Source organism: Lissotriton vulgaris, chromosome 2_1, assembly GCF_964263255.1.
Source record: "Lissotriton vulgaris chromosome 2_1, aLisVul1.2, whole genome shotgun sequence".
In the NCBI taxonomy this organism is placed as follows: domain Eukaryota; kingdom Metazoa; phylum Chordata; class Amphibia; order Caudata; family Salamandridae; genus Lissotriton; species Lissotriton vulgaris.
The window spans coordinates 1,581,885,597-1,581,911,952 of NC_141687.1; the positions used below are offsets into that span (position 1 = coordinate 1,581,885,597).

A 26,356-nucleotide genomic window follows, 5' to 3' on the forward strand; every position below is an offset into this window, starting at 1 on the left:
TTGTATATTAAGATAATATTTTTGTTTAAAAATAGTTTTGTTTTTTTCATATTCGTCTCTGGTGCGCTCCCCGGTGCGCGTACCGGGTGCTCCCCCCTCGAAAATCGAAAAAAAAATATTTTTTTTTACCCCGCGGGGCCCTTTTATGGCCCCCACATCAAACCTACAGGGTCAGGGGGGGTCTACCCTGCCCCCTTGTGGTCAATTCCCCCCTTTGTTTTTGCCACCTCTTGTGTCTCGATTTTACCGAGACACAAGATGGTGGCCGCTCAGGACTGTTTCGAATGTTTACAGACACCCGAGAGCCAATCAGCTTTCTGCGCGCAAGTCGCGTGGCGCGCCCGGTACGCGCCCCGGTGTGCGTACCGGGCCGCAGCCATAGATATATATTTTTTTGAACCTAAACTACTCAAAATCCACTGTAGCACATATCTTGAGACATAGCAAAGACACATCGGGCAACCAGTCCCTACAATTTTGCCAAGTTTGGTGAAAATCCATTCAGCCGTTCGTGCTAAAAGTGAAATCGACCGCCCTATGGAAATTAAAATGGGGAAAACGCGTTTTGGGACCCCCCTTTTATCTCGGCCCCCGCTTGACGAATCCCCCCAAAACTTTTAGGGAAGGACCGGAACACCGCGAGGCCATTTTGAGGAAATGTTCAGTCAGATTCGTCAACCGGCGCCAAAGTTATTCCAAATAGAATTTTGAGATTTAACATTGAAAAAAATCCTAACTATAACTACCTACTGGCGACCGCCAGTAGGTAATATATATATATATATATATATATATGTGTGTGTGTATCGCTTAAAACCCACCTCTTCCCTCCCCTTGTTTAAAACCACGCCACTCACGCTTTTCTCCTTCACTCACTCTGTCTTAAAGCGCCAGGAAGCCTTTGGTGTCAGCGCGCTCTATAAATTGCACTTAAGATAAGATATATATTATATTAACCAAATGTCCAAAGCTTTCAGTTTGCCTCCACCATCCGGTACTGTAATCACTGGCTGAGGCGTTTTGTGGCTGAGACACCACTTCTTCAGAGGCTCATTACAAATCCTGCATCAAATTGCGCTTTTATTTGCACGCATAATTGATTCACGGCCCCCAGTGGACCTGGCTTAGTGTAAGTTGAGACATGGTGCATGCTGGAATGCGTAGTCTCTAAGAGCAATATTATTTTCCTTCAGTAGGTATCAATGCACAAAATCGTCATAAAAATCAGTTCATTCTTTGTAGGATTCGGACTGGCGACGACACTATGCTCTCCATTTGGTGCACTGTGCTGTTTAGAAGAATAGGAAACAGTTCCTTCCCACAGCCTCTCAAGGTTTCGAGATGGTGCCATTCTGCACCGTAAGGCCCCTGTGTAGAAATGTTATTAACCAAATGCCCAAAGCTTTCAGGATGCACTCAACAGTTTGCCTGTCATCAGGCATATCAGTTCAATTCGCCTCCACCATTCGGTACTCTAATCACTGCCTGACCCATTTCATGGCTGGGACACCACATCTTCAGAGGCTCATACAACTCCTGCATCGAATCGTGCTCTTTTATTTGCATGCATAATTGATTCACGGCCCCCAGTGGGCCTGGCTTAGTGCAAGTTGAGACATGGAGCATGCTGGAATGCATAGTCCCTAAGAGCAAGAATATTTTCCTTTATTAGGTATCAATGCACAAAATTGTAGTAAAAATCAGTTAATTCACCTTTGTGGTATCCGGACTAGCAACGGCAACATGCTCTTCATTTGGCGCACTGTGCCAGTAGGTAGTTATAGTTAGGACTTAGTTACAATAGGAAAATGGCACAATCTATTCCCAATAACGTTTGCGCCGATTGGCGAATCTTTGCGAAATTTTCAAAACTAATTATTTGCTGATATCAGCTCCGCTGTTGAAATTTGAGGCTGATTCGTCAAGAGGGGCTGAGAAAATAGTGTGGTCCCAAAATGTGTTTTCTCCATGTTAATTTCCGTAGAAAACTTCAGACAAGGCTACAGGTCGAACGGCTGAATGGAATTACCCCAAATTTGGCAGGGAGAAGGGTCTTGGTCTAGAAAGCACGCTTTTGTGCATTTGATGTAAAGCCGTTCAGTAGTTTTTGAGAAATATCAAAATTTACAGATATCAATATTTGGGAATTCTGCCATCTGATGGGCTGCGGCGTTACGAGCACGAGCTTCCTGCTTTTTGGCTGCGAGCGGTGCGAGCGGTTGCAACTAGGAAGTGTTGGCCGCCATTTTGTGATTCCGTTGAAGCGAGTAAGGGGAAAAAAGGGCAAAAAAAGTGGGAAATAGGAGGGTAGGAGCATTGTAATCTCTGTGGGGTGTTTAGGGTGTGCTATAGAGGGGGTGCGAAGCAAAGTATTCACCCCTACCGGTGTGAAAGTGGTGGGTTACAGAAATTTAGTGAGGTATTGCCTAGAGTCTGTTGCTGCTAAGGTGAGCTGGTGCGGGACTCGGGGATTAAAGCGTGAGCTCAAATTGTGTGTCTTATGCTGTGAAGTCATGTGCCGTGGCGTCTACACTACACCTGTGGAAGTTGTATCAGCATGTGCTTATACCTAGTAGGACGAACTACTGACCCGTTCTGGTCTGAAAGTCCTGGCATATAGAAAATTTGTGAGGTATTCTCTAGAGTCTCATGGTGCTAAGATGAGCTGCTGCCGGACTCGGGGATGAAAGCATGAGCATAAACTGTTTGTGCTATGCTGTGAAGTCCTTTGCTCTAGGCGCTGTTCCATACCTGTCCAAGTAGTGTGAGAATGTAGTTATAGCTACTTGGATGAACTTTTGTTTTAAACATTGTTGCTTGTGTATGGTGCTTAGGGATTGTTATAGAGGGAGTGCGAAGGTAAATTTGCGCGTATCAAATCAGTTCAGTATTCGTGTAGTGCTAACTACTCACTCGTACGGGTCTGATGGAATTGGGGGCATAGGCTGAGCTGCTGACGGACTTGGGGTAAAGCCGTTGAACTACTGACCCGGTATGAAAGTGCAGGGTACAGAAATTAAGTGAGGTATTGCATAGAGTGTCATGCTGTTAAATTGAGCTGCTGCTGGACTTGGGGATGAAACTGTGAGCCTAAACTGTGTGTGCTATGCTGTGAAGTCATGTGCTCTGGGCAATGTGCCACACATGTTCAAATTGTATATGGTGCTTAGGTGGTGTTGTATAGGGAGTACGAAGGTAAATCAATATGGTATTTGTAAAGTGCAGACTGCTCACCCTTTTGGGTGAGTAGAGCCGGGGATCAAAGCGAGAGGTCTGTGCTGCAAGGTGAGATGGTCTGGCTGCTGTGCCACAGCTGTGTGGAGAATAGATTGTGGCGAGGGTCCGGGAGTTGCTGTTATCTGGACCTAAAATAGCAGGCCTAAGTTGTAAGTTATAGGGTGGCTCTAAAAAGAGCCCTTGTGTTTCTTAGTTGGAGCTACATATAAGTGGGGATCCACAGCTTCAAGTTATTCAGGTAATTTCGGTTTCTCTGATCTGTGAAGTGTACTCCATCACTTCTGTATATATCTGCCATATCAAAACATATGCTGTTGTTGTAGATGGAGCCTATTTTGTGGTCTCTGAGGTATACAGACACAGCTTTGTTGACTTTCTTCCGAGATTTTTCAATCTGAGGACAAAATAGTTTGGACCATTTTCCTTCTGTCTTTGGCACATATTGGAAAATACAAAGACAGTTTGAGGCAAAAATAACATAAATTGTCCAAAGGTGTCCTTCATAAGCATTTCCAAACCTACCTCAGTCAATGTGCCTAGGTCGTTTCCACCACAGTGCACAATCATGAGGTCTGGGTGTTTGAGATGCAAACAGGTTTTAACCAAAGGCAACAATTGGTGCCACTTCAATCCTCTCTGTCCAAACCATTTAATGTCCACATTTTGTAAACCTAGGTCTAAGTCAAAACGTCTCTGTTCTGTATAACTCTTGCACCAGAAAACATAGCTATGTCCTATGATCCACACTAGCATTTTGAAGGTATGGCTGGAAGGTATGAAAAGATGTCAATAGCTCAAGCAGTTCCTTCGTAGAATAAGAGATATATTTAAATATGGGGAACTAGTTTCTTTTCACATACAAAATGGTACTTGATTACGAGATGAAAAGAATTGTTTTTTAAAAGTAGGGTGCACATTCGTTTTGCGGAAAAGCATCTTTGTGATTGGTTAAGAAAAAGCAGTTTGAATGTGATGTACATATAATGGGATAAAATTTGATCAACTTAACCACACCTGCTACTTGCATTTGGAATGCAGTGTTCGAACTTAAAACAATCGTGAACTTTTAACCTGCACGTGCCGTTAAATGTTTGAGAAAATGCTCCCAAAAAATATTGTTAGGTTTAAAAAAAAATTGATGACATTTTAACCTAGACGTGCTATAAACTGTCCTAAAAAGTGTGTTGATAGAATGCGTTGCATTTCTGACTTGTATGTGTACTTGAATATTAATAAAATTGTTTATTTTGAAATTTAGAAAGACAGTAATAGAGAGAAGTTTTGAAAGCTAAAAGAATCAAAGAACTATTCTAAGTTGTTCTTTATTACCTACTGGTGGTTGCCAGTAGGTGGTTATAGAGTTAGGACCAAGCTTCCACAGGAAGAGCATTTTTTGTTTTGCTTATAACTTTCGTGTCATTTGATGAATCTTCATGAAATTTTGTAAACTAATTATTTTTTCATATCAGCTCTTATGATGAAAGTTTGGGGGTGATTCGTCAAGGGGGGGCTTAGATAAAAAGGGGTCCCAAAACGTGTTTTCTCCATGTTAATTTTCATAGGAAAGTTTAGACAAGGCTACAGGTTGAACGGGCGAATGGAATTACCCCAAATTTGGTAGGGAGAAGGGACTTGGGGTAGAAAGCATGCTTTTGTTTATTTGCTGTAAATCTGTTCCGTAGTTTTTGAGAAATATCTAAATTTACAGATATCCATATTTGGGAATTCTGCCATCTGATTGGCTGAGGCGTTTCGAGCAGGAGCTTGCTGCTTATTGGCTGTGATGCTGTTGAAACTAGGAAGTGTTGGCCGCCATTTTGTGATTCTGTTGAAGCGAGTAAGGGGAGAAAAGGATGAAAAAAATAGGAAAGGAGATTAGGAGCACTGCAAGCTTTGTGGGGGAGTGTGAAGCAAAGTAGTCACTGTTGACGGTGTGAAAGTGCGGTGTTGCTCAGAGTGACATGGTGCTAATATGATATGGTGCTACACTCCGGTATGAAACAGAGAGCCTAAACCGTGAGGTCATTGCTGTAAAGTGATGTGGTCTGGTGTTTGTAGCATACGTGTGCAAGTAGTGTTAGTAGGCATTTATACCAGGCAGGGAGTGGGAAGCGAACTACTGACAGCTACTCTGTGTTGATAGTATTTTGGAAGCGGGAAGCAAAGAAGTTACGCCTACGGGTGTGAAGACTTGGGGATGAAACCAAGGTGATTGCTGTGAAAGGATGTGCTCTGGGTGCTATAGTATTTGTGTGCAAGTAGTGTTAGTAGGTATTTATACTATACCGGAAGTGGGAAGCAAAGTACTCACGCCTACCGCCAAACTGATCTGATTACTGTAAAGTGATGGGCTCTGGGCGCTGTGGGATACTAGCCGCTGTAGTATAAGTGTGTAAGTAGTGTTAGTATACTTTTATATTATATAGGGAGTGGGAAGCGAAATACTCACCCCTACTGGTGTGAAGACGTGGGTATTAACCCCTTCGATGCTCATGACGAGCGCAGCTCATCATGAGGCACGGTTGAGCTGTGCTGATGACGAGCTGAGCTCGTCATGAACAATGGGATTTACAGATAGCTCAGCACAGGAGCGGAATACCATCAGCAGCAATGGTGTTAAACCGAGAGCCTAAATTGTGAGCTCACTACTGTAAAGTAATGTGCTCTGGGCGCTGTAGCATACCTGTGAAAGTCGTGTTAGTCTGCGTTTATACAAAATAGGGAGTGGGAAGTGAAATACTTACCCCTACCGGTTTCAAGACTTGTGGATGAAACCATGAACTCATTGCTGTAAAGTCATGTGCTCTGTGTAGTATTCCAATGTAAGTCATAGTAGAATATTAGTATGTGATTCTACTAGAATCTAAGTATGAAATGTTAGAATGTAGGGCTGTCATGAGGGGAACCTTGCAGAGTGTGTACACAGTGCTGTAGAAGACTGTTGCTTTGCTGTCTGCTCCTGTTTGTGGCTGTTCCAGGTGTCTTGTTTTTCTGTAATAAATCTACTTATTGGATCTACTGTTGTCTGCCTCTTCACTACATAAATTTGGCGACAAGTGGGAGAAGGTAAAAAGAAAGCACCACTCACCAATATTTCAAAATTGCTTGCGTTGTGCTGAAGTCCCGTTTTCTTCGTGTAGCTGTTTCTACTAATGCCAGGGTCATCGGCTGATTGAACTATGCCATCCGGCTTCAGGTAGGATTTAGAATTTTAGATTTTTTGCACTTCCTCTGCTTCTTCACTACATTCTGGTCGCTGTACTACACGTGTGTAAGTAGTGTTAGTATGCATCTATACTAACAAACGCATCATGGTCCTAGGAAGAGCGACCTGTCAGGCGCAGCTCATACAATGTCCCGAGGTGTGCATTTGCAGGGCATTTGTGTTTGCTATTGGAGGGCTGGTGCATGGCTTCCACCATGTGATAGCAAATCTTTGTTTGACTACTTGAAGCTAGAGGAGGAAAATCTCGTAGCCCTTTAATAGCGGGGATACAAATGGAAGTAAGGGAGAGAAAAAAAGAAACAAACAAATAAAAAAGTGGGGTCTCACCCGTTCCTTTAAATGAGGCCCCTGGTGGGTACTGTTCCGTGGCCAATCCAATTATTATATTGTGGGGTCTCTGTTGAACTGGGGGTCTTAATGTCACATGTAAATTAAGTGCGGAAGGGCACAGAGACGTATTGCAGCCTAGGGGACCGCCACCTTCCCGGGTATTGTTTACGAATTGTTCAGGGGGTTCGAGGGCAAACTGAAGTCCGGGGATCACCATACTCCGGGGCTTTATTTAAATATGCAGGGTGGGCCTCGGCAGTTCCTGAAGCCTCGGTGGTCCTAGTCAGTTCCTTATTTGTTCTGTAATCACACATGGCAGTACTTATGATGTTATAAAGTGATAAAGTGATACATTCATAGAACTCTTGCAGTTGTAAAATTACCCAGGCATTTGTCTAATAGTCAGATAGATTATGTTTGGTAGGTGCACTGTAATATTAGAAAGGTTTGCCCTTAAAATCCCCTATAAATAGATGATTTTCACAATAAATAATAGTCAAATGCTGTCAGAAAATGTAGACCTATACACTCAGTTATTTATTTGAAAAAAAAAGTAACCTTTATTAAAACACAAATAAATAGAAATCTAAGTGTAATAGAACAAACAGTATAATATAAAAAACAGGGGCTGGACTCCAGTGGAAGCAGCGTAGGAAACCTGCAATAAAAAAATGAAACATAAGTATGTGTGCTATGTGGAAGAGGTAAAGAAAGGTAGTCCGAATGAAAGGACGATAGTGAGAATGGGAGGGAGGGGGAGTGGGTGGAAGGGAGAAGGGAGGGAGAGTCAAAAGAAGAGAGGGAGGAGGAGACAGAGCGTCAGCCTACTGCACCCAGCCCTTAGTCTTTACCCTCCTGTCGACTGTTTGTATACAACGCTTGGGTCCGCAAGAAAGAGTGTGGTTGAGCAAGTCCTTAAAATGAAAAAAATGAAGTCAGAGATTAGGGGCCATATTATCAATGAATGGCGATAACATTTCACTTTAGCCGCAGGAAATTGTCACTAAAGCGGCAATAAGGGGTTGATAATATGCCCTTGTGAATTCCCAAATAAGCCCAGGTTCTATGGGGATGTTTCCTGCCGCTAAATCGGCAATAATGTTATTGCCATTCTATGATAATATAGTTGTACATTACTAGCTATGGGAAAATCACTTGCATGCACCCAAGCACCTTCCCCCGCACTGTGCTCAGTTGTAGGTCTTGCACACCGAGGTTTCACTGCTCACCTGCCACCACCGGTGTGTCCCACGACGTGTTGGTGCAAGGTCCGAGTCCAGGGTACGTTTGTACGGTAGGAGACCAGGTCTCCGGTTGGGAACGTTGTCTTGATACCACAATGGAAGGTGTCAGAATGCCCAGGGCATCATTGCGGGGTCAGCTCCAACTCCACCCTTCTTGTGCCAATCAATTGAATGTCTGAAAAGGGAGAAATAATTTAATGGTGGAAACGTCTGGAGTTAAATGAAGGTTTATTTCAAGCTTGATAGAAAACAAAAGTTGAGTGCATCCTTCGTTTTTGAAGTATGATCTACCAACTGTTAGTGGTAATTATGGTTCAAAGAGGAGTTGGAGTGCTTGAGAATTCAAAAGGTTAAATAATAATGCTTTATACGAAGGTTCATATAGAAAGGAACAGAGCGCATGCTAGAAGCATAATGTGCATGTGTAATGCAGTGGCAGACGGCTGTGTGCATGTACACTTAGTAACACGCTCACTACAGTTCCCTAAAAGCCGACGCCACGTCTCTGTGGAGCAGCGCTGCCAGCTGGCTCAAGTATACACTATGGTACAGCAGGTCGTTAAAATGAAACAGATGTTACTGAATGAGGTCAGAGATCACATCATTACGCACGGCAACATCGCTTTTTCGCACGTGTTTACTCAGGGTGATCCATCCCACCCCTCCCGAAGCATCGCACTCAACAGGTGCTAGTAGGGCAGCGCTGCCCGCTGGCTCAGGCCTACAGTATGGTACAGCAGGTCCTTAAAATGATACAGAGATGTGACTGAATGAGGTCAGAGACCACATCATTACGCACAGCAACATAGCTTATTCGCACATGCGCACTCAGGCTCATGCACCCACCCCTCCCTCAGCACCGCGTTCAACAGGTGTCTGTAGGGCAGCGCTGGCCGCTGGCTCAGGCCTAGAGTACGGTCCAGCAGGTCTTTAAAATCATACAGAGATGAGGCGGAATCAGGTCAGAGATCACATCATTACGCACGGCAACATTGTTTGTTTGTACTTGCGCAGCCAGGGTTATGCACCCCACCACACTCAATTGGAGGCCCTGTGCACCCAGACCGCTCTGCTTACCTGCTGCCATTGTTGTGTGAGCAAACACTACAGGCAGTACTTCTCACAATTCAGCTGGAGTGATGATTGTAGGATGGTGTACACCTCATGGATCCCTTTCGTAGACAACGGGCAGTAGGGCTCACAATTTAGAGCCTGTGTTGTTTGCCAGGATGGTGTACACCTCATGGATCCCTTTTTTTTCTTGTGCATTGTGATATGCGAGGTAGATGCGGACATATCACCTGAGGCAGTGTGGAAGAAGAGGGATGTGCTTCATCATGGTTATCCTATTTTACGTACGCAAAGTGGACTGGGCTTGCGTACTCCAGGCCAGTGTAGGGTTGTAAATAATTGTTCCGGAGACCTGGGCGTTGTTCCATTCCTGTCTGGCCAGGAAGTGTACTTATGTGTGTTTCTTTTGTAGTTTTGACCTCGCAGAGTGTGCAATTTACATTAGTGTAGCATGTGTCGGGAGGGCGGAAACTATCGTTAATAAGATGGTGTTTGAAAAGATTGAATGGTGAACATTACATGTTGTTGTCAAGGTTGTGGATATGCACAGACACGCATGTCAATAGTGTGCTGTATTATTCAAAGTGTTGCTATCGCGAAGCGTACACATGTGCATGTGGTCGGATGGAGGGAGTATCAGCAGAGGGGCTACGTCATCCACAGTGATAACACTCATTACAGTCAAGGAATACATGGCAAATGTGAATCTGAAAGTCTCACATATAACACACTAGTATATTGGTAAAGCCTGTCAACAAAGCGTACAGCAGAAGAAATCTACACATTGCTGTTTACTGTTTGTCACATTTGATCTAGGATGTGCACTCTGCCCATGGCTCCTCATACGTCTTAGAGCAACAAATACCCATGCCGAAAGGGAGAACAATATTGTGCACACACACACACACACCACGGGCATCGTGCAACACATATTGGTTTTTTGATGGAACGTTTGAGATGCATGGCAATTACACGAGGAAGTCTAATGTAATGACCATGAATATTGATCAAGATGATCGTTGCATGTTGTGTGTAGTATAAGGTATGTGTACACATCAAAAACACTTTTCAAAAAATCTCTCTAAGCAGAAGAGGTGTCTCTCATCAAACGCTGTAGAGAGAATGAGTAAAATGGGTGGGGTTGTCCAACTGTTATAATTGGAAATGTAATGAGGCAATCAAATGCTTTTTTTAAGGTCACATGGCAATCGCGCACCGACAGCGCAAGGAGGCCGCACCAACGCGATTTTGACAAAATATATTTATCTCAATATAAGTTTATTACAGTTAGAAATAAATAAATGTTTGAAATATTTTAGATTATCTCTTGCTCTCATATACTGTTTAGAGGTATTTTGGTATACTTTGAGACAAAAGAAAACCGATGAAATGGCGTCCCTGGCATGACACCATAGGTCTGTGACGTAACACAGGGGCTGGCAGAGTGTACTTGTCGCTTACGCAATGCACAGCGAAGCATAAAAGAGTTGCAAACTATTTGAAAAAATATAGGTTTTAGGAACATTAAAATATGAAATTAACATTTATAAAACTTTAGACTCATATAAAACCAGAGAACTTTGCCTGTTATAGTTAGTTGAGCTAACTATAACTTGCACGCCCGCAATGCACTGCTGGTGATGTCACATATTACATCACTCATGACATGGTCAGTGACATCACTGATGACATCTCAAATTACATCACTGATCATAGATGCTTTGGGCACTGTGCCACTGCTATTCAGTGCCACAGTGCAAGGGCTCCCTATCTTAAATCGTTGTATTTATTAGTGACTCCAAGATTGGGTTATTTGATTTACTTGTCAGACCCTAGTACAGTGCACTATGTGTGCCCAGGGCTTGTAAATCAAATGCTGCTGGTGGGCTTGCAGCACTGGTTGTGCCACCTACACAAGCAGCTTGTAAAGTGTGTCACAGGCCTGCCATTGCAGAGCCTGTGTGCAGTCTAGTACTGTCATGTTGACTTGGCAAGTGCACCCACTTGCCAGTCCCTAAACCTTCCCTTTTCTTCATATCTGACACCCCTAAGGTAGGCCCAAGTGCAGGGTGCATTGTAAGTATAAGGTAGGACATACCTTGATGTGTGTGGCATGTCCTAATAGTGAAATAAATCCATTTTCCGTTTTTACAATTGCAAGGCTAACTGTTACCCATAGGCCAGAATGGGCAGTTTTATTATAACATCTTATAATCCTAACTGACCCAGGGAACATGGTAGAAATTCAAATTGAGTATGCCTTAACTCAGAATACAAAAATACATCTTTTTGTGAAGTTGGTTTTAACATTCTGTGTTTGAAAATATGACTTTTAGAAAGTAGGTATTTTCTTGCTAACCATCCAGCCTGCCTCTGTTAGCTTGTGTATTGTGTGTCTGGTTTTGTGAGTGACAGGGGCTGAGGGATTCCAGGAGAAAGGGTGAGTCAGCTCAAGGCAGAATAGACATATCTTCATTCAGATGGGCGTGAGGAGTAGCACCTGGGTCTGAATAAGGCTGTACCTGCTTTCCACAATGCTGGATCCACCTCCTGTGGTTATCTGATGACCCTTGCCCACCCTGCCAAAGGAAAGCAGGGGTCATGCAAACAAAGTGCTCTAGGACTGCACAGAACTGGTTTGGACTGGGTACAGGACCTTCTGCCTTCAGAGGACAAAGGATTTGCTGATATAAATATGGGGACCCAGACCCCAAGACTTTAGATCACTTCTGGAACAATAAGACAAACCTCTGCCAAGGAGAAGAACCAAAGAAGCTGTAGCAGTGGGCTGTGTTGCTGGGTTGGCCTACAGTGGTGTCTTCAGTGCTAAGGAGAGGAGAAGGAACTTCCAAAGAACTTTCATCATATTGCAGAGTATTACTCCAAGGGTTTGACCTTGTGTTTGCATCCTGCTGAAGTCTCAGGGACGAAAGACTTCACCACAAGCTCCCCTCTTTATTTCCTTGCTGAGAATTCCATCTGCAGAAGCCTGCTTGTCGCTGTGAGCTGGAAGCGTGACTCAATGAGAAGAACTGTGTCGCAGTCGCAGCTGTTGCCATCGCATCCTGGGGACGGTGACGCCGCCATAGAGGTCGCCGTCGCATCACCAGAGAAGAGTGTCGCAGGGCCTGTCGCGGTTCTAAAATTACAGAGTATGATGCACAGCCGCTGGGCGTGCATGCATCATCTTCAGGTTGTCGCATCAAGGGTGTCATCTTATCGCATTGCACCAGATTGACGCATCGCATTGAGGCGCCATCTTGCCGCATTGTAACCGGGATGCAGTACGAGAATCTTCGCATCACCTCCTCTCCGGAAAGGACCAAGACGCATTCCCTGCTCTGCCCAAGCATTGAGGCACGACGCATCATCTCCCCCGAAGCAAGGAACCAACGCATCTCCAACTCTGCAAGACTTTTGTTTGTTTTGCATTACCCAATCCAGGTACTTTTTTGAGAAGTGTGTCGCACTTATCATCAACTTGAACTAAGTGACTTCTACCATCTTTAAGTCTATTTTAAGTACAGTATTGTGGATTTTTGTTGTTTGTGTTCATGTGTTAAGTCTATATAAAGAATACTTATTTTTTATAAAAACCTGTGTTGTGTCCATCTGTAGTGTTTTCACTGTTTTTCTGTGTGTGTTCACACATGCTTTACACACTGCCTCTGAGATAAGCCTGTCTGCTCATGCCAATCTACCAAGGGGGTGAGCAGAGGTTATCCAATAGTGAAACCCACTTTCCCTGACTTAGAAGCAAGGGTCCCTGTTTCTCAAAGGTGTATACCATTGCCAATTAGAGACCCCCAGGTCTAACAGTCCCTATAACCTTTGTTTTTTTTCAGTGAATTTCAATGGACCTTTAAATCAATTTCCTAACGATAGCGCCCCTTTAATCTTTGATTTTTATATATATGTACTTTAAAGCAACCTCTACCTCCATTGGCTTTAGACCAGTACCACATATATCCATACTCCAATCTTTTTTATTATGTTATTTATTCAAAGAAAGGAGACACATTTCCATTCAATCCTAGCACCGTTCCTCCTATTGCCTTCCATTGGGCCTTTTTTATAAACAGCAGTGACGCCCTTAACTCTTACTGAGTCCTTCTTCCAGTTTGATTACTTTTGAACAACTAGACCAGAAATCTTATAATGACTCACATAGGTTACTATCCTCCGTATTTATTTTTACATAGCAATGAATCCCTGAATCATTGTGAATTTCCAGAACAGGCAATTTTGAGTTTGGTGGTCCGACCACCATTGCAGCACTGCCAAGCATATTAGGAGTTTCCACACTGCCAGCCTTTTCATGAGTCTCGTCAATTACAAAGAGATATAATGCTGATGATTTCTTATTGATTTGAAAATACCTCTTTTAAAGTATATCATGCCCAAATCTTTATAAAAACGTATTTCTCTATCTCTCCCTCTTTCTTCGCTCTATCCTATTCCGTAAATGATATAGATGTCAATGTATACTCACCTAAGTGTACTAATTTAGTTTGAACTATAACTTTGACATTTGATCCAAATATTTGAGGCAATGATGTGCCTTAGGTAGGTGCATATGAAGAAATGCACAGAAGAGAAAGAGGGGAGTTGTTATAAAACTTTAGGGTGTGCTAGTGTTAGAAAGAGGTAGTTTTTAAATTTTTAAGAAAAGGGAAAACACATTTAGTTTTTTTAAATTTAATAAGAAGGAAATCATCTTTCACTATATTCTTTCAAAGTTTAATTTTTTTTGTAATTGACAAAAACACATGAACATTGGGACTCCAGGAAATAAACCTTATATTTTCAGATTGAAATTCTAAGACCTTAATCATTAAGCTAAAAGTTGCACTTCACTATGACAGATCAAAACATAACTTTGACATGCAATCCAAAATTGTGCCATAGGGAAAGAGTAACATAGCTGAGTGTTTACTGACAACTATGTCATTTAGAGAAAAGGATGAAGAGAAGCAAAAGAGCAAAATAATACTTTCTAAAGCTTTAATTCATGATGAACTTCAAAAGAAGTATTTCCAGTCAAAGTGAAGTAATATTCTAGAATCAGAGACAAAAAGGGCCACATGCACAACCATTTTTAGCAGTCGCAAGTAAAGACTCAGGCTGCTTGTGACCGCCAAAAGTATTTTTGCAAATACTAACCCTATTTTGCAAGTTGATACTATTACCAACTCACAAAATAGGGTTCGCAAGTCAATATTAGGAAGAGGGTACTTTCCTAATAGACAGTCACATGGTATGTACGATTGGTTTGGGACCGGAATGAGGTCTCAAAACAATCACAGTTTACCGCCTACTTCAAGTAGGTGGTAAGCAAGTTGCAAACAGGAAGGACCCAATCAACTTTGTTATTGGCAGCGGGGGAAAAATTCAAGAGCAGGCAGAGGTCCCATGGACCACTGCCTACTCTTAAAAAATGATTTTTTCAAACACGTTCAGTTTTCCCGTAAGGATAACAGGTTGCATTTTTTTTAAATGTTCTCTATTTGAAAGCAAACACAGACATGATGGTCTGCTGTCCCCAGCAGGCCATCATCCCTGTGATTTAGTGATTCCCAATGGGTCACAAATTGCAACGTTCCACTTGAATATTGATGAGGTAGGTAAATTGCTACCCCATTGGGAATTGCACAGTTTGTTTCGGACACATCAGTTCATCGCATTTTGAAACTTGCTAATTGTGAATCACAAAATGTCACAAAGAGGATGTTGCAAAATGATTTGGACGTACATGTGGTCCCATATCTCCTACCACTGTATTCATTCAACATTGAAACTATTCCTAATTCAGCTGACCTTAGAGGAGACACATGACACTGAGACACCAAGAACGAAACGGTTATTCTTAAAAGGAAGAGGGAAGAGAGAGAGAGATACATTTGTATAAACCTTTTGGGTTCGATTTACTTATAAAGAAGTATTTTCAGTCAAAGTGAAGAGAAACTATTTTCAAAAAAATTAAAAATCATCTTGTACCATGTTTGTTCAATAGTAGAACCCTTTGTAATTGACCAGTGCTTACAGGAGACACACACCATTGAGAACCCACAAATATATCTTTTTTTATTCAGAGTGAGAGTCTACGTCCTTAACCATTATATCACAAGTGACTCTACTGTGTTAGATCAACACCTACCTTTGACATTAAGTCACAAAATACAAGGCAAAGTTTATAGCATCAAGAAAGTTGAACCTGTGGCTATGAACATGTGACATTTACAATTGTTTTCGGTGTGAACGAGAATTAGAATTAAGTATTTGCGCATTTTACACTAAATTACATAATGAAGGAATCCCTACCCTATTTTTTGGAAAATTGGTTTCAACTATATGTCCCTTGTATGCAGTGGTTTTTCTCTAATATTCTCATTGCCCAGCTCAAATTCAGGTACTCGTGACATGATTTTGTGAACACATCTTTGTCAAGATGTCGAGCTTTCTTAATATCTAACCTTGTTCTGTTCTTAGCCATCTGGAGTTCAACAGTCATATTAAAAACTCACTATATGATCAAAACATCTATTATGCTAATCTCAATTGACTCAATAAATCCCTTCCATTCTTTTTCTGATAGCACAATACATCCTAGTGGCAAATTCTTCGTTCTATAAATGAACTTTTAGATAAAGAGGTAGATCATAGACACTAGATGTAACTGCATGACTTAGCTGGCTTTTGCCATACGAACAACACAGTCCAGTCACCTTCTAAGCATGAAATGTAGGACATTTGATTTTTTTCCAAGACATATTTGTATTGAGTTTGCACAGGGAAAGAATAAAGGAATACAACAGAGGGCCTGCTTATCACTACATAATGCATCCCATCTGCTGCAGTAGGTCCCAGAGATGGTCCACCTCCCCCCCGAGAGAGACCCCCAAAATCCAATCACCTGAGGGGGTTATCACAAATCAAGAAAGAGGGGAAGATAGGTAGGGCCCCACAAACAACTGAGAGATGGGAGGATGGGGCCTATTGGAACACAATGGAAGAGAGTGACATTAAAAGTTGTGGTGGCGTGGGAGGAGTGGCAGTGGCCTCAGAGGGTCACAGATGAGATGAAGCCGTAGTTATATTCATAGAGTTGAAGGGTCCTGGGCTGTTAAGGAATATTGTAGTGGAATTTAAGGTGCAACATGTAATGTATGAGGGCTTGACAGAGTTTAGTGAAAGTCTTCTCTGTGGTTGGGAGGCTGTGTGTAATGTGTTCCCTGATAGTACATGTCACATCCTCTGAAACCACAGCACACCTGGTGAAGGCTCTGTTTTATTCCAACATAGAGTGATCAATTGTTTAACTGCCCATTATGTGGTGTATGAGGGTCCAATCCTAGCCCATCATCCCCTCCAGCATGGCTGATCTCAGCGCCAACAGAATTATGTAGGGGTAAGCCGGAATGGTGTAACTTAAGGTTGGTTTGAAATGTCCCAGTATCTCCTTCCAGAATGTCTGGAAGAGGGTGAAGTCCCGACAGCGGAAGGCGCCCCTGTCATCTCTGCATCTGAGGCCGCAGGAAACATGCATTGTAGACTAACAGGGGTGAGATACCATTGAAACATTGCTTTGTATGCAGATTCTCTTTGGGGGGCACAGTGCAACAATTCAGGAATGTCAGCACACTGTATGTCTCATTCTTTTGGGATATGTCTCTCTCTAAGTCTCTTGCCCAGCTTGTTTGATAGGCATGTACCTTTCAGGCTTTGTAGTCCTTTAGGGCCTGGTATGTTCTCGAGATCAGTCCCTTCGTCCCTATGAACACCCTCACCAACTTTTCAAAGGGCGTGAGTTTTCTTGTGGCAGTCCTGCAGTTAATAGGGTAGATGGCCCAGTGTCTGAGCTAGTAATAAAGAAGTTGTGACTTTTAGGTACCTGGATTGGTTTAATGTGCACGCCCTGGAAAAGATTGTTAAATATTCTGCGGTCGACCCTCTCCTAAATTGGGAAGCGGGAGTGCTGTTGTCAAATCCAGGCTCCTGGGAATGGGAGTGTTAGAGTATAGAAGGTGATGAGGCCTTTTTAACTGCTATCTAGTTCCAGATGTCTGGGGCCATCTTGGTTGGTGTAACTGCATAAGCACTTGGATGGTGCACACAGGAGCCGGGCTAGATTCCTTAGTGAAAGACATTCTACTTACATGTCCATATGAACCCCACACTCCTCAAGATATTGAAGATGGGCCTTCCACTGATATTGCCGGAGATTGGGAATCCTAGTCCCACACCTGTTTCTAAGGTGCATCAAGACCTGGTTGGAGATGCATGATTCTGTACCTGCCTAGAGAAAGTCCCAGAGGTGGTTTTGTAGGAGAGTTATGCCTCATGCGGGAATGAGCAAAGGGAGCGTTTGGAACAAATACAAAGTCCTGCAAAGGATGTTCATTTTAACAACAACTATGCAGCCTAGCCATTGGAGGTAGATCGATCTGTTCCAGGTTCAGTTTTCGGAGTCCTTCCGTGGGGAAGAGCCAGTTGACATGGCCAAAGGCCTTCTCTGCATCTAGGAATAAAAGCAGAGCTGGGATCTTCTTTTGTGTGCCCTTTTTTCAGATGATTCAATGGTGAAAAAGGCTTTTTCTGCAACTAGGGATAGGAGCAGAGCTGGGATCTTCTTTTGGGTGCCTTTTCTCTAAGGTGAGTCAAAGTTTGAAAAGACTTTCTCTGCATCTACGTATTGGAGCACAGTTGTTCCTTTTTTGTGCCTTTCTTACCAGGTGGGCAAGTTGATGAATGTTGTCAGCACCCCAGCCTTCACAGACGAACCCCATCAGGTCCGGCTCTATCAAGCAGCTGAGAAAAGGGGCCAGGTGAAGCTCCAGGATGTTTGTGTAAATGTTGCCATCAACACTTAGAAGTGCTGTAAGCCTGTAGGATTCACATTCAGTCTGGCCCTTATCAGGCCGAGGGATCAGGGTAATTTATGTAATTTATGGTGGAAGTTATGCCTGTACTACCTGGGAAAGATTTTAAGAGGGCACATGGATGGTCCTGTAGAGGACTCAGAAAGGTTCTGTAGAGAGAGAGCAAGAGAGAGAGAGAGAGAGAGAGAGAGAGAGAGAGAGAGACACCATCCGGGCATTGCCTTAATCAATTGCCAAAGCTCACTGCATCAATGAGGCATCAAGAAGGTCCACATGATGGGCGGGGATGGGTAGCTACTCACATTATTCTAGGAAGCGTCATATGGACTCCGGTTGTACTATGTCCTGCAAGTAAAACTCCTGATAAAATGTTTGAAAGGCATTTCGCTTATCTTTTTCCTTCAGCGCCATTGCCCCGACTCCATTTAATTCCTCTGAGTATAGTGTGACCTAGCATGCTGTACTCGAAGTTTGCAAGCAAGGAGGGGACCTATTTTATCTCTCTGTTCATAGATTTTTTGGCCCACTGCTTGCAGGGGCAATGTTCGCCCTGTGGAGTTTCAGCTGACATTTTACCACCACCAGTTTGTGTTTAAGGAGTTTGGAGGGTTGTTGCTTGTCTTGGGTCACCAAGTCTTTTATCTCCCGTGTTAAGGAGTCCTCAATTAATCTTGGTTCCCTGTCCCTTCCCCTCTCAATTCCTATGATTGTGTCTTGAAAGGTAAACCTAAAATTGTCCCAAAGTATAGTCATAGATTTCCGGGGTTGAGTTATGATCAAAGTAATCCGTTATGGCTAGACATATATCAGCTCATTTACCAGTTCCCTGAGAATGTAGGGTTTGAGGAGCCTGAGAGTGCAATGGTCTCACAGCCATGTAAGCTTGATGTGAGTGTGGTCCAGTATCGAGATATCCGATATATTGACAGAGTCTAGTGTGGGGAGGAAAGAGTATGTAATCAGGATATAATCTGAGCACAAGTAGGAGGAATGTACATGGGAGTAGAGTTAGTAGTTGCTGGAATCCGGCCATGCATCAAGAAGACCCAATTCAATGATCTCCTTCTTTAGGAGGGCCGACTTTGCCCCAGCACCCTGGAAGGTGTTCATGTTCCTATCCCTGTCAGAGTCCAAGGCCAGAGTGAATTGCCCCATCAATAAAAATACCCCTGAGGCACCTCAAAGGTGTTTTTGCAATGTAGTACATAGGAATGTGTCCTGTGAAAACCTGGAGAATAGATATTGAGTATGGTGAGGGGGTGGGTGCAAGTCTGGCAAAGGATAATTTTGAAAAATCTACCCCCAGACAAGACATCCGTGCTCCCTATGTGTGGCTTACACATCACCACCACCACTCACATTTTAGTCATGAAGGATGCCCAATACTGAAGAGGAAGGACTTGTGATGCATTCAGCACTGGTCTGCTTGCAGTAAATGGTACTCCTGCAGGAGGATGATGTTGGAGGTCATACTGTGTCAGGTACTTGGCATCATTTATTAAGAGAGTTGAGGCTTCTCACATTTAATGAAGTAGTTTGGATGCAGTGGTGGATGGAATGTCTACCCTGAGTTAGGGTGTGTTAAGGCTCAAGGAAGCAGAGGTCCATGTCTGAGAGAGGCCTAGAATCACTTAGCAGTGTGTGTCCATCCTCCCCATGGTTCCCATCCCTGGTTAGGAGAGAAACAAGAGAAAAGAAACAAAAAGGGAGAGAAGGAAACACTTCAATAACTGTATAGCTCACCGGGCCAATCTGAGGAGCATCCTTCTCCATAATGTGAGTGGACGTCCTACACCCACTGAAGGAAAAGTCATTATGATGGACGGGATCCAGAGGAGCGAGGCAGCCGTTTGTGGTGTGAACAAGAGGGGAGGTGAAGAGTTTTCAAGTTCACACCCTAAGAGCGTAGCAGCGGCCCTCTCAGTTGCCCTGTCAGGTGCCCTAAGTGGTGGAACCAGAGTAGTATGGGTGTTTAGGTCTACTTTAAGGAGACAGTTCCTGGAGTGGATTTGCCCTAAGAGGGTGAGTACTGTTTCATCTGGAGAAGCTGCTATATGATATCTGCCTGAATGTCGTCTGCTATTTCATGATTTTTGTAGTGGGCTAGTATTTGCTGGTGGAGGTGCACAACTATGGGTCATTTGGCTGTTTTTTTTGCATTTTGGGACCTCTTCATCTGGTCCAGGAGGAGCCCCAGCAGAGAGGGGCCTCTTACAGTGAGCAACGTATTCTCCACTGGATGTCCCTTCAAAAGATAAGGCTAAAGGGATGGCCCCATTGATATCTGAAATTGCACTCCACCAGGGCTGCTGTGACTTGGCAAAATGATCTCCTTCTCTGCAATGTGTCTTGAAATATGTGAATCATTGCACCACAGAAGATCAGATCCACCTTGCCTCGCACTGCAGCCATGATGCCCTCCTTCTCCTGGAAGAAGTGTACATGGAATGGGGTGTTCGGAGGTGGTACCTATGTGGAGGCAGCCAGGGAAACCCTATGGGCATGGTCCAGCCTGGGGAGTGAGGGTAATGCTATGTCACCTCTGTTGCCCCCTCTGAGAGTCTGGAGTAGATCTCTAACACAGCCCAAAATATAATTACCTTGAGCCACCGCAGAATGCCTCTGATTTGCGTGTTTTTTGGGTCACTTTTATTTGCGAGTTCTTCCTATTTCAGCTGAAAGTTGATGTTTTGCTCCTCCATGGCATACAGCCTCCTCCAGAGTGTCTCCTGATCTTCAGTGTAGCATCCAAGGTATGGCCTAAATGTTCATCCCAATCTCCCACATCATTAACCTCTCTCTGCGTCTCCTGGATGCAGAATTAAAATTTAGCCTTAACGATTACTATTTCAGAGAGAATTACAGAGAGGGGAGTGGCTGCTTTGCTTTGCCCTCCGCTGGTGAGTCTGGTGGTTTATGCGTTCCATCACCTGCTGCATGGCATGTCCACATTTCTGTGACCATGCTGTTGTTGGCACATTTGCACTTCACCATGGAGGTAACGTGGTTGGGCAAGTGAGTTGCTTCTATTCAAGATGCTAACTGTGAGAAAGGATAGACTACGAAACCTGTTTCACGCATCATGAGGGAACATGACTGTGGCCTCTAGGGTTCTCTGGTATGCACTTCTGGAGTGAGGCACCCATGGTGCGTGTGTGGTCCCCTCTGGGGTGGCACCGGAGGCAGTGACATCTGGTCAAAGGTGGCCAGAGGTAAGCAGGGGGATCTGGTTCCCAAAGGCCCAAGTGCCTTGTCAGATCCCAAAAGTGAAGGCCCGTCCCCCACTATGAATATGACACTTTACCCCGCACCCATTTACAACGCATGCCATTATCCTCCATGTTTTACTCTGCAAAATTGTTTACAACACAGGGCTTTACAACATAATCCATTACAACGCATTCCCCATTATAACGCCATTTACTATTCTAACTCCACTGGGGCATTACTTTGGGGAATGCATTGTTATGGTTTGCAGTGTAAAGCCCTGCATTGTAAAAGATTTTACGGAGTAAAAATGCAGGGTAATGACATGTTACGCATTTGTGATAAAGGATGTTTACCCCCACTACTCCCTGCCACTGACATAGGCTGTTAGTGAGGGCCCACAGGGGCAAGGTGGCAAGTCAGCAATGTAGAAGCATGTTCACCCCCCTCCAGGGCTCAGGACATGCAGTGGATGGCAAGGAATGTGGATGGGGCAGGATCTGAAAGTGGGGATAGTCCAGGGGATACTATTTAAGTTCAACCGTTACGACTGGGAGTGGGGTCTGAACCTCATCTCGGCCACAACCCCCACCGTATGTTGTCAGAGCTGGTTTGTGATCCAGTCATTTCTAGCAGGGGGGCCCCTCAATCAGGCAACTGGGATGGGGGACCCACAGACATTCCCTTCCAATAGAGGGCCACCAGAGGCCCAGGGTCACCGTCGTCCATATTGCGAGGGACCCTCGCCACATGATCGTAAGTCACTAACCTTCAAATGGGCCCCACCCGGACCCAGTAGACACTTGAAGTCGTTGTCTGGGCCAAACTATTCCGGAAGGTTGTCGCTGTCGACTGTGACGCTGACTTAGCCGAGCAGTCACAGCATCCAAGGAATCAAGGTGGTGGATTGGCTCATACTGTGGTGCATCTCCAGAGGCATGTGCTGGTGCTTTGCTGGGAGACAGAGCAGCGTTGCCTGCACTGTCCTGGTGGTTCTTCTTATATAAATGGTGCATTAGGGTCCCTGCTTTCCACTATGGGGTGTACTCGAGTGCTGTAGGGATGCGGTGGAGAGGAGCTCCTTTAGCCTGCATGATACTCCATGCTCCACCTGGCCAATCCCATGCATTTCCTTTTAACCAGGAGGTACTGTGTGCATAGCATGACTTTAACCATGCACTGCATCCACTCTTTCTTCAAGTAAAGATTGTGCCTAAGATACGAGGTCATTCTCAACAGCCACTAGGTTCAGAAGGTTCAGAAGGTTGACAATTTTCAAACTGTGTAGACTTTTTCATGTCTTGACAATTGAGAAGCCTTTTTTTAATTTGCATGCAGCTTCTTCACCTCTTGAAAATATGCATGAAATCAGGCAGACAAGTAGTATGGTAAGCTTCCTCTTGATATTATCAAATATGTGTTAATCTGTAAAAGGAGGTTCAGATACTAAGGAGGGGGCATTCATAACTTTAATGAAACTGTGTACTTGCAAATCTTTTACAAGTAGGGTTTAATTTGAAAAACAGTGCCTGCGACCATCAATTCTCGTTCCTGAGCTAGACTGTACTTAAATTTGTCTCTTTAGTAGCTTTGCAATACTTGGATTTATACCCGCCGGGGCATATTCTCAAGGAGTTATCGCTGAGTTAACGGCACTTTATTGCAGCCAAAGTCGCGATAAATGTATTACCCCATTCACCAGCTGGTGCTAACAGCCCATAGGACCAGTTTACCTGCAAAAGCAGCCGCTAAAAAACATCGCCACAGATGACCCCGGCAACTATTGCAAATGAGATGCAGAGTAGGCGTTCCTGTGCCAAAAGCCGCGACAACACCACTCCGCAACATTCTCAACGACCAGACAGATCGGTGATACGACCACAAAACTTGCAATAAGGTGCATTAGCAGCAGGAAATTAACACCTGCTCTGACCTGGTGTAAAGTTGGACCACAGCCTGCACCACAAAAGGGAGCCCACCCCAGAGCCACACCTGAAGGGCAACAGATGCCATGGAGCCACTGATCATGCAGCTGGGAGCCACAACAGGGCAACAACTCAGGACCCCCACTCCCCGGGCACCCCCCTGGCCAAAGACATGCCACATCAACTACACAGATTCATGTACCAATTAATCTGCCTGATGTCATACAATCACATCTGGTGACATGTATGTGTTGTCACAAAAATGAACATCACACAATCACCTTCGAATTAACAAGTGAAAATGTATTCAAATAAACACAGAACAGAAATGAATACACGAGGAAGAGAGAGAGCGATAGAAAGACAGACAGAAAGGGGGAGAGAGATATATGGATAGAGAGGGGAAGAGAGAGATAGACGGACAGAGAAGGGGAGAGAGTGATAGATGGACAGAAAGGGAGAGTGAGATACAGATAACAGAAGAGTTGGACAGGGAGAGAGAGTGCCGACACTGCACACCCCGGCAACACTGCTCACCTGCTGCCACTGGTTTGTCTCCAACCATGTGCCGGTATGTACTGCAGTGGTTCAGGGATGGCCTAATAAAGTGCGCAGGGATGGGCATGCACCACTGGGTGGCAGGATGGGCTGGGGTGCATATTCCTGGGTGCGCAAGGGCGGACAGGCGATGATGTTGTGTGCAGTTGTATGTTCTTTACCATTCATGTATCTGGACTCTCTTTCAGATGACGGATCTGTTTCAGATGTGGGACCTGGTGAACTGCACTACATACTTATATCTTACGAACAAGGGTACCCCATAAAGCGAACCTGGGGTGGTAGTGTATTTTTAGAAAAACAATGGTTCAGGGATGGCCTAATAAGGTCCTTAGAGGAGTGTAGCGTATGATTAATTCACGCTGGGGAGCTAAAGATGTAGGTACATATAGAATCTTTTATTTTCTTTTACAACAATTATCATAAAGTTTCAGGTGCTCATATGAGTGACAAGGTGCATAACGTGACATGAGTGAACATAGTGAAAAATGGAATGTCACACAACACAAGGTAAAAGACCACTGACTAGTTTACAAACAAATAATCTTCGGTGTAAACTCCCTATTTAAGATGTGTATGCTTATTGATTTATATATTATTAAGATATGAAAGCACTGAGTTATTGTTTTATAGAGTGAAAGGATGAAAATAAAAGCAAAAGAAGACATCTGGTGCTAAAATTCAATACTTCTTTAGAATTTTAGAAAAGTTTCAAGTTTTATGTGCCTATTCCCTGGTTATGAATGGGTTGGTGTTTCTGACCCGTTTGTAAAGCCCTGTTTGCGTGGGGGTTGAAATTACGAGTTGGGTGGTATTTTCCACATCGTTTAATTACCAGAGCATTAAATGTTTCAAATATTTTCCCCTTTATGATATTTTGACAGATAAACCCTGCTGGAATTAGCAGGGTATAGGTGTATGTTACAGTGCAGATTTCTGTGTGGTAAGCAGCAAACTCCACTGTACTATAACCCAGGATCTCGAAATAGAAAGTTAGTTATAGCACCTGATATATAATGTACTCACAGTAGCGTTATTTATTTGGTGCAATAAAAAGCAACTGGAATCTGGCAAAATCCGACTGGGCTCTGGTAAGTTTAATTTCATTCTACCTTTAATTTTGGACTCCATGAAAGGTTTCAGATAAAAATCAAAAGAACGCACACACATTTAAGCACCATTTGAGGCTATACAAATTCCTTTAAAACTTACTGTACCAAGACCCAAGTCTGTTTGGAGCACTTGGCACACACAATTCATCCCTTGTTAAATTTAAAATAGGCTATATTTAGAAGGGTTTCTAATGTGACAGTTCTATGCTCTGCTTTAGGAACAGGCAACAATCTATATACCTACCTTTCAATTCAGATTCAACACTAGTTTTTCTTAGTTATATTTTCACAATTGTACAGAAGTAACATATCACAGATTATGGAATATTATGTTAGAATAGGAACTAAGGGGCATATTAACAAGGGTTTTATCTCCGCTTTTTTGGCAATAACAGCCAAAAAAGCGGAGATAATATTTCACCCTACAAGGGGATGCTAACATGCATTAGCGCATGTTAGCACCCGTTTTCCCGAGGCCCCGCTCTGCATCTAATGAGATGAAAAGTGGGCGTCACTGGGCAGTACTGCCTGTAAATAATCGCGATATGTACAAGGAGGCCCACGTATTTTTGCAGATGTTCGTTTTTGACGTACACCGCGGTTTTCTCCACAAACTAACATCTGCAAAAATACTAAGCGATGTGACCACAGGGTCGTATCAGCAAGGTTATCGCAGTTTTCAATGGAACATCGCTGAAAAAACAGCGATATTCCATGGAAAACATCGCTATCGCTGCGGTAATTATTGCCATTGCGCATTGCATTGTTAATACAGTGCTAGCATGGCAATAATTATCAGCGATAGCCATCGATAAACATTTTCACGCTGAGGGCAGCCAGTGATAATCATCGCTGCCGCTTGATGATATGCCAGTAAATTGGCAATTATTTCTCAACAATTCCTTTCACCGAAAAACAATGAGCATATAGGACCGGTATTTATTGCATGTGGCCCCTTTACTTACAGTAGCGTCATGAAAGCGAGCGATATCTCAAACTCATGCTGCAATATCATCTTTATAACAGTCATTACTTTGGTATTTTTAAATGTAAAAAATAATTACAGGTTAAAGAGCGCTCAGCTTTATCCAAGCCGCGATTAAATAAGGCCCATTCCATGCCCTGTGTAGGGGTGAATATTTTATTCAAAAAGCGATTGCAATTATTAAGCCATTTAAACATTTTTATTCAGAAAATGAGAACTTCAGACACATTTACATATATTTTATTGGACATCTAACATTAAAGTGTGAAGCTTCCTACCTCCACTCTTCAATGAAGTCTTCAAGATTTTTCATTGCGTGTAACAGTAAAGGACTACCATCAGCCCTATGGAAGTCGTTATGACCTTTGTTATCAAATATGCCACATAAACCTCTGGTTCCATTGAAATCAATGCTCGGCGCCCTCACAGTCAGGCTCATTCCCCAGTCGCTAACATCAGCTCTGACAAATGCCCCGGAAGGGAACATGATCTGCAAAAGTAGATAGTAGAAATAAAAAAACACTAATTTTATTACCATGCAAATGCTGAACTAAATAGATTTTTATACGATTAAAAGTGTAC

The 26,356-nt window shown here is 43.4% G+C and overlaps 1 protein-coding gene across 1 annotated transcript in view; it reads right to left on the reverse strand.

Annotated features, from left to right (window-relative positions):
• The window catches only part of LOC147732932 (von Willebrand factor D and EGF domain-containing protein-like), a 1,979,930-nt gene that overhangs the window by 1,150,346 nt on the left and 803,228 nt on the right, over window positions 1-26,356 (reverse strand). The window contains exon 11 of the mRNA XM_086955141.1: window positions 26,053-26,264. Within this exon, the coding sequence (XP_086811267.1) occupies window positions 26,053-26,264 (212 nt within the window). The remainder of the gene's footprint in view (window positions 1-26,052; window positions 26,265-26,356) is intronic.